Genomic DNA, 12,867 nt, shown 5'->3' on the forward strand with positions numbered 1-12,867 from the left:
GGGGGATAGCGGGGACCCCAAACCAGAGCTCCACGCGCCCCTCTGCTCCCCCTACCTCCATCCGCTCGCACGTTCCCGAGGGCCTTCCTCGCAGGATCCCGCGAAATCTGAACGTTTGGGGCATTTTCCTTCTTCCTCGCCTCGCCGGGCGGCTGCCGGGGGAACGCAGGGGAGCTGCCGCGCAGCTCCGGGGAAGGCAGCTCCGGGGAAAGCCCTGCGTCGCCGCCGCCGTCCCCGAGCGGAGAGGCTGTACGCGGCGGCGTCCCGCATGAGCCATAAGAGAACAGATGATGCTCAGGGAAGATGTAATGTTTGGAGCGGTCGGTTGCCAAATTCTGATAACTCTTTATGGAGCATGTTAACTGGGAGTTTCAAGGGCTTTATGAATTGGCCAGATGTGGGTGGAACCCTCTCCTCCCTACCAGACAGCAAATTCCTGCTCCAAAACAAGAAGAAGCTGATGCTTCTCTATGAAAAGCCCCCAAGACTTTTTCCAAAAGGGTAAAATCGTATTTTTCTACTCTGATTCTTGCAAAAAAAAAAAAAAAAGCAAGACAGATTACGATTAAAGTTTGGCAAAGTCGCACGTACATCACAAACCCCTTTCCACAACCAAAGTCGTGAACCAGGATTAAAAGCATCACACCTGAAACCACCCTGACTACGCGCGCGCACCTGTGAGCAAAGCACGTTATTTAGGTATTTCAAGCACATAAATCAGGAAAAACCTCTGTTCCAGCCTGTAAACGAGATCCACATCAGGCCTCGGGAAGCGGATCAGGGCGAGATACTTCCCCTGATTACTCTCGCTGGTTATTTGCGGCTCGTGACCTTTGAGTCAGACATTTAATGGCCCTCCCTGGAATTTTCTCCCCACAAATGTGCGCAGTTACATTTTGAAACTCATGACTCCGGGACCCAAAAATCTCACGGTGCACCGGGGGCCAGCCTGCACTACAGGAACACAGAACAAACGAAAAACAAAACAAAAACAAAAAAGCTTTCTACCTGCATCCGCCCCTATTTTTAATGCTCTGTGTTTCAACCCGCACCCCAATATCGGTGCTCCCGTTCGGGTTCACCAGCGATACGGGACTACGCTATACGTTCCTGCAGCATCCGTATAGAGCAGAAGGCAGGAATCCCCTGCCAAAGGAAGAGGTACAGTGAACTCTTCAGGACTAAATAAAACATTGATGGAAGCGGTCCGGCTGCATCCGCAGTGGCAATACGGGTGCCTGGGCTCTCCCCGAGCAGCGAGTCCCCTCCTCGCTGGTCCTGGTCCACGTGTGGGCCCTGGGCTGCCCCACGGATGCGGTCGGTGGGGCGAACAGATCCACGTCGGTGAGTTTAGGTGCCTGTTTCCAAGCAGCTTTTCCACGCGCTCTCAAATCCACGTGTTCGTGATGGGCCTTGAAAGCGTTTTTCCCGCAGGGTAAAGCTGGTCAAGAGGATCCCAAGGTAACCCAGCGTCACACTAAATTACCCCCAAGTCCTGAACCTTAACACCGGACCCAAAACTTCACTGCAGATGGTCCTTAAACCAGCAAACAACTTCCCTCGCACTCACACAGCACCCAGAGGAGCTGGAGCAACTTGCAAACGTGCCAGGGGCTGCCGCCCCTCTCCCAGGGACGAGGTTTTTCAAGCCTTCAAAGCATCCAACCACGAACGTGCAGAGGCAAAACCCACACGGCAAAACCCGGCGACAGATTTCGAGTCTAAATTTGAGATCATTCAGTCGCAGGGACAGGCGGACCCTGAGCTGGGCACGGGCAGGATCGAATCAGGCCACAGGCAGGCGACGCAGCGGCTGCGGTTTCACAAATAGCTGCTGACGATCCCAACGTAAGGCATCCCTGCCTCTGCCGGCTCTTCCTCGGTCCCACCCCGCTATACGGCACCATCAGCCGTGCCTACGCAGGCGGGTACAGGTGCGCTTGCACGCGTCTAAAGCGAGCAAGTAAATAAATAGTGTTTTTACCGGTTGCTTTGCAGAAGGATCGGGTCCCTACGCCACGCAGCTTGCGCATGGGCAGCACAAGGTGGGACCGAAGAGCTCATCTCCTGCAACCGCAGCCGGGACACGGGACCGGAGGGACAGCAACTGGGCTCCATCCCCACCGTGGCTCTGGCACAGCTGGAAACCTCTGGCAGTCATTTCCTGCCAGCAGTTGCATCCTCCCACCCCCACCGGCTGTAAACCCCATCCCAAATAGCAGCACGAGGCCCTCGGGGGAGGATGCTGCGCGGAGGAGTGCAAGGTATCCCCAGGAAACCTCGCAACAACTGCCACTTCCTCCGAAACGGAGGGAGGTTCATCACCAAAGGGCTCTCTTGAAGGAAAGCCAAGGTTGCCTGGCAGCACCTCGTGCTCCCCAGAACAGCGTAGGCAGCTTCTGCTTACGGAAACTCCCAAGATTCAGGAAAAGTCCTCCCCTCCCAGACAGAAAACATCCCCCACGGTGCAGCCCACCCCGTTGGATCCCTTCCCCTCCGACCCCCCTCACCTGGTCGCATGGCCCCGACGGGGTCTGCTCGAGAGCCGCCAGCGGCGGGCCGACGTGGTCCCGCACACCGTGCTCTCCCGAGTCACGCGACGGAGAGGCAGCACCGTTAATCCCGGTCCTCTGCCGAAGCCATTGCCCGCAGCGGGCCGACGCCGAGCTCCACCGCTCCTCCCGCCCTGCCAGCCCTGCAAACAGCCCACCGAGGGCTGCTACGCATCCTCACCGCCCATGTCCTCTCCTTGCGGACACGGCAAGAGCAGCCAGAGAAGCAGCGAGGGTTTGCAGCCTGCTCCTGAAAGCTTAAATACTGCCGAGGCCCGCAGGCAAAGACAAATGTGGGTGACAGGCAGCAGCTCCAGGCGAACAAGTACCCTGGAGCAGCCCGGTGTCGTCCAACGGCTCCATCTTCTCCCTCGACCAGGCTTCTGACAAGAGGGAACAGTCCAGCCTAGAGCCTCAGCACCATCTCCCTCCCTACAGCCAACACAGATCTTCTTTATCTGGCAAGATAAGCTCCTCCGGGTCTCTCTTCTCCAAGCAGGTAGATGCCAACAGAGCCGAGCCGCGCGGCAGCCCTGCGGACGCAGCCAAGCGTTCCCGGGAAGCGAGCGAGCACCCTCTCGGTGCAGGATGCCTCCTCTTCCCGCGCCGGTTTTGATTACATCAGCACGAGAGGATGCGGCCTCCGTGCCAAGGGAAGCAGAGGAGAGATCAAACGATTATACGAACCTCTCCTCAATTACCAGCCGTTTGCATAAGCGGAGGAGAGCGTTCCCAACCGGTTTGGACAGCACGCTGACGGGCTCATCAGCACCTCTGCCCTGCGCTGCTGCAGCTCATCCGGGGGCCCTCGCGGGGCCGGGGGGGGGGGGGGGGTCCTCGCTGCTGTCAACCCCTGCACGCGTGAAACCGCTGTCGGGAGCATCCTGTCGCTGCGCTGAGCACCCGGTGGGCACGGCACGGAGCAAAACCTCCGTCCGCTCGGCTCAAACCTCCAACCTGCTTCGCCTCGCATCGCCTGCCAAGGGTCACCGCTGTGCAGGGGCTGCTGTTCACCAGCGCTACAGCTCAGCCTACGTTTATTTATTTTTTTTTTTTTAATTGCTGCGTGCAACACGGCAAGAGCCCGGCTTGACTCATAAGCCCCCAGGGAAGAGCTCAGGGCTCCAAAGCCGTGTCTTCCTTGATCTGGAAGTGCTGAGACAAAAAGTCTGGACTCCCACAATACCCACTCTCAGCAAGTGACTACTCAAGGGGACTTGCCCATTAATTGGAGCCTCTCTGTGTACTGCAGAGAAGGAAATCCCTTTGGCCGAGGCTGGCCGAGGTCCAAGGCTGGGCTGGAAGGCAGATTCGGTCATGAAAATAAAATAAATTAAAAAAAAAAAAAACAAAAAACCAAAAAACTTGGGCCCAATACAAGGCAGAGAAGAAGGAGTTGGGAGAAACACCAGCAGCCCCAGCTCTCCGGGAAGAAGATGCAACCCGGGGAAAGGGGCACAAACGAAAGAAACTCCCTGCGCAGCTCTACAGACTGCCCGGCCTCCTTCAGCAAGGGCACAACCGGAGCTCGCCCCGAGCCTTGCTCCGGTGCCGACCGTGAGGTGTTTTAGCAAGGAGACACTTGGGAGAGCTCCGCACATGGTGGTCCCCGACCACCGCTCGCCCCATCTCAGCATCCCCTCCGGCCAGAGCTGGAGATCACCAGCACGTAGAGCAGAGACTCGGGTTTTAGGGCAAGAGCTATTTATGTCAGAGGAAGGAAGCCGCAGCGTTTTCAGTTTCCTGCACAAATACGCTTCTGGTATCCTTCGCTGTGGGGCTGTCTGGCACTGCCTCCCATACCTGGGTGCTCACGAAGAAGTTGGGAAAGCACGGACTTTGGCTCAAAGTTGGCGTCCGCGTAGCTGGGCAAGGCGCAGGCGTCAAATCCTTAATGCAGAAGGGGCTGAAACGTGCCCGGATCCAACAAGCCCTTCTGCCACACCACGGGGACAACGGTGACGGCCACCCTGGGGGTAAATCTGGGGCGTGCAAGCAGCTGGGGGAGATGCTGGGAAGAGATCCACAACACTGAAGCCAGGGAACGCCACCAGGGCTGGAAAAGCTACGAGAAACGGCACAGCCAAGTCATCAGACGGGATTTCTGGGTCTCCGGGAGAGCTGGGGGTGAAGAAATGCAAGGGGGACCCGGTGTCCTACGCGTAGCCGGAGCCTGCCAGGGGAAAAGCAAGAGCAAACGGCAGACGGCAGGGAGAAACCTCGGAGGAGGACGCAGGCCGGCTCCCAGCTGACGGCTGCAGAACGCGGGTGCCCCGAGGCACCCGGAGCGCCTGGCGGGGACGGAGGGTGCGGTGGGGTGTGTGAGCTCCGCACTCATGTAGCAACACTGCCCGGGGTGTTTAACCCAGAAAGCAGGGTTAATCCTGCCGCTGAGCTGCTCGGGCATGGGGGGGGGGAAGGAAAATAAACAAATAAACCAACCCCCAGCGAGCCTGGCGCAGCGGCGTTAACCCCAGACACTGAGGAATCGGTGCACGTGTGGGGATCTGAGCCCTCAGCACCTCTCAGGATCAGACCTGGCGTCAACTCAGCAAAACCACGTCCCCGCCCAGGACCCCAAAACTCACTTTACGATCAAACAAGCCACGGCCGCCTGGTTGGGTGCACGTTGTGGAGCTGAACCGGACCCAGCTCCGGACAAAAGGATGCTCAAGGTGCATCTAATACAAACGCACCTTTATAAGGCCCCCTGCAACATCCACAAGGAATATTTCCCACCCGCTCGGCACGCTCACCTAGAGATGTCATCGCGTTCCTCCGAGACCTCGGGGGTCAACGCGCCCGTAGAGCCGAGTCCCGCGACGCGGGTTGGGCTGACGGCATCGGGCGAGCGGCACGACGACTGCGGCGAAGGGCGGCGGGAGCTCTCAGATCTTTTCTCCCAGCGGTTGCAAAGCCAGGCGCGGCCGCACACCACACCCTTGCAGTTCTCACGGGCAAGTACGAACCTTGGCAAAGCCCTCGGCTTGCTGGCAGCCAGCCCCATCAGACTCATTACATGCAATTAAGCCAGAGTGGGTATTCCCCCCCCCCCGCCCCACACACACACACACACATACCCCCCTGCTTTGGGGGATATTGCTTTTAGACAAAATAAACAGGGAGGCTTTGCGTGGGCTCGGGCAGGTGGCTGGCACCCAGGCTCCACGCAGCAGCAGGTGGAAACGGCGAGGTTTTTGTCGGGGAAGCAAAAGCCGCGGGGGGAGCAGTGGCCGGTCCGCGATGCCAGCCCTCCTCCTGCTCCCACGCGTGTCCGCTCCAACTCTCTGGCTGCTGCCGGAGACGAACGCAAGACCCTCTCTGCTTTGCAAACGGGAACGTGTAATAAGCTAGACCATAATGAAGCTTATACCCCAGCTTGCTCATAGTTTAAAAAAAAAAAAAAAAAAAATAGGGAAAATCTTCTGGCCCAGCCTACAGTGATATTTTATTGCATCAGCTCCTCCAGCATCGTTTCTAAGCTCTTAGAAATTAGAATTGTTATTCTGCTGCGTTCTCCACGCTCTGAGCCTCCCTAGAACTACAAAACCGCGGAGGAGGAAGGAGACAACTGAACTGCGCATCTCCTCCTGCTTCCACGCACCCCCTCCTCGCTCGCCGCACCCCACCGCAGCGCGGCCAACGCCAACGCACCCAACGGGACGCTCGTGGCCGAAGCATCAGGAAGGCTTAAAACCGCCAAGGACACGCAGGCGAGGTCGTTACCCCGACCTCCCCCCCGGGCAGGGGGGATGAACAATACTTTCACAAGCCTGCAGATCATTCGCATTTTTCGTTAACGCAAAGAGCTGGCTCCGACGGCCGCCAAGTAATTGCTGCATCACCCTGGCACTGCCGGACACCTCCTGTCAGCAGCGAAATCCGGGAGCTCCCGGTATTCCTGGCAGGTTATTGCAGGCTGGCCTCGACCCTGGGCTTTGTCAGAAATGTTCGACGGCTCCAAAACGGGGTAAGGAGGGCGGCCCCGAGAACGGCACGTGACGGGTACCATGCACGGCGGATGCTGTTGGAGGAGGCCAGAACAGCCACGCTGCGTCCCGATCCACTTTGGGACAAGGGGAAAAAAAAAAAAAAAAAAAGCCAAAAGGGATCCTTAAAGCTTTCTGCTCCCCTATGGAAAAAATCAGCAGTGCCGCTAAGTCCTGGGGCTGTCCCAGGGCAGACTCAACACCAGCACACGTGAGGTTTGAATTTGGACTCTTCTGGCCGTCCTGAGGTGATCCCAGCTGAGCTGGGATCCAGTTCAGTACGAGATGGGCTTTTCCCAGTTTGGCTGCTACCAGGAAGCGACAATCACCCCAGTAAAACTGGTAAAACCCTCCCATACAGTCAACCCCTCAGAGATGTGTCATGGATGATTTCTCCTCTGAACGATGGGCGAGGTGTGGTCGCACTCTGACCAAGATCTTTGCTTCAAACGTTTGGGGTTCATAGCTAAAGGGATTTAGCCAGAGCAAATTAAGATCATTTCCCATTTTAATTAATTCTGCTTTCACTTCCTGGCACGTGGGAGCCCGGCCTCCTCCGGCGCAGCGAGGAGCCTTGACTTTGCCTGGCCACGGAGCTGTGCAAAAACACAGGAAGGATTTTGCAGCGTTTCTTTGTCATCATCAGAACCCTGTCCACAAGACGAAGAACTAAAAGCGTCCCCAAAACAAGCCAGAACCCCCTTTCACAGCCATATTTCTCCATCATAAAGCAAGAGGTGACCTTGCCCATTCCCTTTCCTCACCGCACACCTCTTCTAACGCTTTTGGAGGCACCTGAAACCACCCCCAAGGGGTTGGGGACTGCGCGTGGGTTATCCTCCCACCCCCCGCAGCCCCACCACCGCACCTCCACGCATACATCCCCACCCCGACGTGGCGCTTAGGGCGTTTATAATATTAGGATCCCACCTTGCCTTCTCAAAATACCTTACTTTGGGCACCAGCAACCTCACGACAGCCTCACCCGGGAATAAGGGATGCGGAGACGGCAGCATCGTCCCCGGCACTGCTGAGCACCTCGAGTCCGGCCATGCCTGGACTGCTAAAGGCCACGTTGCGGAAGCATCTGCCCCGACCGAGCTCCGAGCCCCCACCTTGCACAGGAGCCCGTGCCTGAGCCCACTGGCTGCCGACGGGGACACGGGGCGAGACGCATCTCCGCCGCGGAGCAGGGGAGACCTCGGGGACGTCTCAGGCCCCTTGACCTGGGCGGAACGGGAAAGCGCTTCGAAGAGCTGTAATTGTGCTTATTGCACAAGTGCCAGCAAAAAAAATCCTCTCCCCTCCCCGCCCGCCCCACATCCCTTTGAGGCAAAAAGGAAGAAGGCTGGAAACATCCTTCCTCTCCTCCGGACAATGCGATGGAAATAGCAAGGGAGGAGCAGCGGCGGAGGCAGCCTCGGCTCTGCGAGGATACGGTGCCTGGCCAGCGGCAAGGAGCTGCGCGTGGCTCCCGGCTTCCTGCCATTGTCCCAGCCGAGGGCCGAGCCCCGCGTAGCTGCTCGCCCCGGACGACAAAACCAAAATTGCCTCTTTGCCCCAAAGGACCAGCCCCAAAATGCAAACCTGCTGCCCCGTCTAGGAGGGGCGGCCGCAGGCACAGACTCCACCTTCACCCGGGATCCCCCGGCACAACGTCCAGGTCTCGGATTTAATCCGAAATCCGCTGGCAGCCACCAGCCGCCGTGCAAACGTGGCGATCCCTGTGCGTGGTCCCACCGAGGGGCTGGAAACCAGAGTCTTTGCAACAGGCGCGAACACCATGATAAAATCCACTCCTGAGACCGGTGGGATTTTCCACTGCAGGGGGGAAAAAAAAAAACACAAACCAAAAAAACCCCAAAAAACCCCAAAAAACAAAGACAGCAGAAGACACTTTCTCTGGACCCAGCCCGACGGGCGAAACAAAGCCCCCAGGGAGTGAGTTCCACCCTAAATTCCTATTTTCTGCTCCAAATGGGAGGTGCACGTCTTCAGGCTCCTCCAGCGCGCACGTCAGCAGCCAGAAAACCCTGCGAGGACCAACGCAAGCCCGTCCTGCCAGGGGACGGCTGCCGAGGGCAGCTGGGGCAGAGGAGGGTGGCCGAAGGATCTGCCCAGGGCAGAACCATTCAAAGTTATGAATCAGTCCCCAAATCTGGGATTGCGATTCAAGCTGGTGCCAGTTTTGTTATTCACCTCCCGTTTCGGAGGGCTTTGCAGGTTATCGCTTGCAGCCCTTCTTCACGCTCAAGGTGGTGACAGAAACTGGTTTTATCTTAAAAAGAAAAAAAAGTAAATATATATATATGAAAGCCTTTTTTAAAAAAGTAAAAAAAATAAATATATATATATATGAAAGCCTTTTTTAAAAAAGTAAAAAAAATAAATATATATATATGAAAGCCAGGTTTTATTTCACACCTTTTTTACATATATATATATATATAAAAAAAGGCTTGAGATGCTCTCAGGACCTGAGCTGTGATTTCAGGACTGGCACCACCCAAACGAGCATCACAGAGTCAGCCCCACAGTCGGAGCCCCAAACCCTTCAGCGCTCCCCACCGCAGCCTCGAAGGGCCACGGCAGGGAGGGAAACAGGAGGAAGGGAAGGATGGACGACGCCACGCATCCCTGCTCCTCCCCACCACCACCCAGCTCCGCGAGCCCGGACTCCGCTGAGCCACAGGAACAGGGAGACAAGTTCTGTGCAGCCTGGTCTCCCTTTACCTGCCGAAAAGGGGGGCCAGGCATATTTACAGCCCGCGCTTCTTGCCGAGCTGCTGGCGTCGCTCCCGAAGCCCGGACACGAAGGCAGCGCGACGAGCAGAGCTGCTCTGCTCCCTGAAAATTCCCAAGTGCATTTTTGCCCCGCTGATGCGTTAAAAATAGAAAGCGTCAGTGTTATTGTTCTGCAAGCAAATATAGAAAGATTACATCCTCGCTGCTACAAAATCTATGCAACAGAGACTTATTCTAACACAGACACATAGGAAAGCGCTATTTCTGGAGCAAATAATTTGGAAAGTTAGCGCAACATCCTTAAGAGTATTCGTTATATCGACGCACTGCGGCATTAAACACCAGTGGTAAACTTGCCTTCCCCCTCCTCTCCTCGCTTCCCTGGGGTTTTTTTCAGGCTTTTACGCATCTGCCGCAAGCCGCCTGCCTGCGCTGGCCTCCGAGAAGGGCGCACCGGCTCGCACGACACTCCCACCGAAGAACACGCTGCCCTGGTGCTGCACTCGCAGATGGGAAAGCAAGCGTGATCCAATTTGGGAGCGGTCTTTGTCACCGTCCTTAACGCTTTCCAGCTCTAACCGAAGCGTTGCCGCAGGACAGCGGGTAACGCCGTCCCTACGGCACGGGGAGAGGGGCTCCGCAGAGCGGGGAGCTGCAGGCAGCCGGATACGCCATCCCTAGTTGCCACCCAGTAAAAGCAGCTTGCACGCTCCTTTTGCAAAAGCAATTTGCACGCTTCCCCCTAACGGGAAACGCCACCGGTGACCCCGGCGGCAGGAGACCTGCTGAGCTGCTCCATCCCCCCTTCCCCGCTCCCGTCCATCATCCCTGCTGACTCCGGAGGGAGGGGGGCCGCAGCCTGAACCTCATTCTTGGAAAGGGAAGATTTCTACGTAAGCTCGGCCTTTCCATGAGCGTTTCTGTTAACACAACTGGACCGCTCCCACCCAGCTGGGACCGGGCTCTAGATCCAATTTCATTTCTCAGAAAATCACACGGGAGATGAGAGGAATGTGTTGGGTCACTTCCAGCTCCAGGCAGGAACCCTGGCTTCTGCAAAAGCAGCCCTAGGAGAGAAAAAAAAAAGAAAGAAACCCAAAAACCATCGGCAAGGGGATGCCTGTCCTTCCAGCGGCTCCCTGGAGAGGTGCTGACCGTGGAGACGCACCATCCAACACAAAGCCGGCTCTGGGAGCAGAAGCACCCCATGGGAAGGCCTGGGAGGAGGCCGAGAGGTCACGCCATCGTCCCCAGCACACGGCAAACATCTCCCACCCATCACCACTAAGGCAGCGAGGCTGTAAATACGCTCCTGCAGATGCGGCGAATAGACCGAGCATAACTCACTTCACCCCCCTCCTCTTCTCCCCAAAACAAAACACACACCCAGAAACAGAAGGAAACCAGTCAGGAAAAACCCGACAGTAATTCGACAACTATTTCAAGCGTTTTCATTCCCAGGAGGGGGCTGCTCTGCTCTCTGCCACATTCCCCACACCGTACCGGAGCTGCCCGGTGCCCCTTGGCGATCCCGTGCCAGATGCCGGCGGACCAGCCTGCCGAGGCCGTTCCCTCCTCATTTAATACCGCGCGCATCTCAGCTGGCATTTCAGCGCGAAGGCGATGCCAGATTTCTCTCTGCTGAGCCAATGCGCTTGGAAATGCATGACGACTTCAGCAGATTAATTGGAAACACAGCCTGGGTGTTGCAATCCCAGGAATTACTCCAATTTCAGGAACAAATGTTTTCATCTCTAACTGGGAGCAGTCACCCAAGTGGAAGGGCACATTTTTCTTGCTGTAGCTCACCCCTCCCCTGGCGCGCGGGCGGTGGGAAGAGCGCTGCATCTCACCCCGACGGGGCCGCTGCGCCGGTGCTTGCATCACCGGGGAGCCGCCGCTGCTGCAGGGATTCCTTACGCTCCCCGGCCGGCACCGGAGAGGGACAGCCTAAGGTTTTTCCTACGTCGATCTCCTTTTGCAGCACTGCGTCATTCCCGACGGGGTCTGCAGCCTCCTCTGCCAAAAGCGAGAGGCGGGAGAACAGGAGGGGACACGGGGGTCCCCTGCTCCTCAGGGACAGCTGTGGGGCCGGTGGAGCCAGCATCGCAGCTCTAGAGATCAGCGGCTAAGCTCTTCCGCAAGGTCCCGCTGCAGCTCCGCGCACATCACGACGGCGACGTGTCCAGCTCTTGCACGGGCGGTTTCCCAAAAGGCTGCTGCCCCTACCCAAAGCCCCAGGAGAACCAGCTCCACCGCTCCCTCCATCAAGGCTGGAAAAGATGTCCTCTCGCCGCCCAACTCTTGCGTCTTCCATACTCACACGTGGAAACTCTCACCCCGAAGAGTCCCAAACTTTGCTTCTGCTGAAGGACATGGGTTTCGAAAGCTCACGGATTCGATTTCTTTGCCCACAATATCTGGGGGTGACTCCAGTCCAACGGATGGTGACAGCCCAGACCCCCCGCGCCCCACACACCTCAGCAGTGCTGGAGGAGATGCTGATGGCCAGCTGAGCTCCCCAAAGTCAACTCCAGCAAAGGGACCTATTCCCACAGCGAAGGTCCTGGACTTGCCAGAGGCCGAAGATAAATCCCCGTAAGGCCATTCGCTCCATCTAGTGGCAAGCCATTCCCACGCTTCCATATTATTTCCCCCCCCTCAACCCCTACTGCAACAACCGTCCCCTTTCCGGGAGTTTTAACATCAGTTGCCATTTCTTTGCTCAGCCGCGTTTGCTGCCAACCTCCCGTGCTCTCTTAGGTGGTCCCTCCGCAGCCATCCCAACTCTTGATGTTCTCCCTTTGCTGCCAAAACCAAAAAGCTCTTCCCTGGCTCGGCAGCCGTGCGGCGGCTTCCCCGCTCCCGAAGCCTAAGGTGATAAGGGAAGGAGAAAAGCTGGTCTGTCCACCCTCAGAGCCCTGGCAGGGATGTCTGCTCTGATATCCTGCTGCCAGGGCTCCCGCAACCCAAGAAAAACCGTGTGGGCTGTGGAAAGGGCATGTGGCTGCTGCTGGAGAAGCAACAACAACAACAAAAAAAAAAAAAACAAAAAAAAAAACCACCCAAAAAAAACCAAAAAAACCCCAAAACATTTTGGGAGCCCAGGGACAGGCTGAGGGAGCAGCCAGCTCGCTCGGCTCCGGCGAGCCTGCACATGTGGGTCAGCGAGCACCCAAAAGGGAAGGAGGGACCGGCTCCGAGGTGCTGCAGCTGCTTTTGCTGATCCCCGTCTCCGCTGCAGACGGACACGGAGCAACGCCCGGGGTAAATTCCTGATTTGGCAGAGCCGCAGCAGGAGACTCTCCTACAGCGAGCGGCAGGGATCCGGAGCGAACGGCGAGCAAGCACAGCCCCTGCCTCGCACAGCCTAGGTGGAGGTCACGATCTCAGCTAGATAAAAAGTATTTTAATCTTCCCAGATAAATCGGCTCCTGCAGGCCTCGCTTCTGCCAGCTTCACCTCCTCTCGCAGCTGTTTGGCCCCCGCTTTCAGCAGAGCGCTGCCAGAGCTGACGCCTGACCCAGGAGCGGGTGCATCCTGCGGCACAGACAGGACAAACCCTTCCCGCAACCCCCCCT

The 12,867-nt window shown here is 57.2% G+C and overlaps 1 protein-coding gene across 9 annotated transcripts in view; it reads right to left on the reverse strand.

Moving 5' to 3' along the window:
- The window catches only part of HDAC7 (histone deacetylase 7), an 88,911-nt gene that overhangs the window by 22,976 nt on the left and 53,068 nt on the right, over positions 1-12,867 (reverse strand). The window contains exon 1 of one of the 9 annotated variants that reach the window (XM_075737889.1): positions 10,790-10,811. The exons of 4 other annotated variants lie outside the window; for them this stretch is intronic. Coding sequence is in view for 2 of the 5 variants with exons in the window: in XM_075737882.1 (XP_075593997.1) it covers positions 729-759 (31 nt within the window). In the remaining 3 variants the exon portion in view is untranslated. Of the gene's footprint in view, positions 1-55; positions 405-728; positions 815-2,510; positions 2,818-10,789; positions 10,812-12,867 lie in introns of those variants that run through there. 4 more of the 9 variants (XM_075737885.1, XM_075737882.1, XM_075737891.1 and 1 more) reach the window with 4 other exon arrangements.

This window comes from Balearica regulorum, chromosome 29 (assembly GCF_011004875.1).
Source record: "Balearica regulorum gibbericeps isolate bBalReg1 chromosome 29, bBalReg1.pri, whole genome shotgun sequence".
NCBI classification, from domain to species: Eukaryota; Metazoa; Chordata; class Aves; order Gruiformes; family Gruidae; genus Balearica; species Balearica regulorum.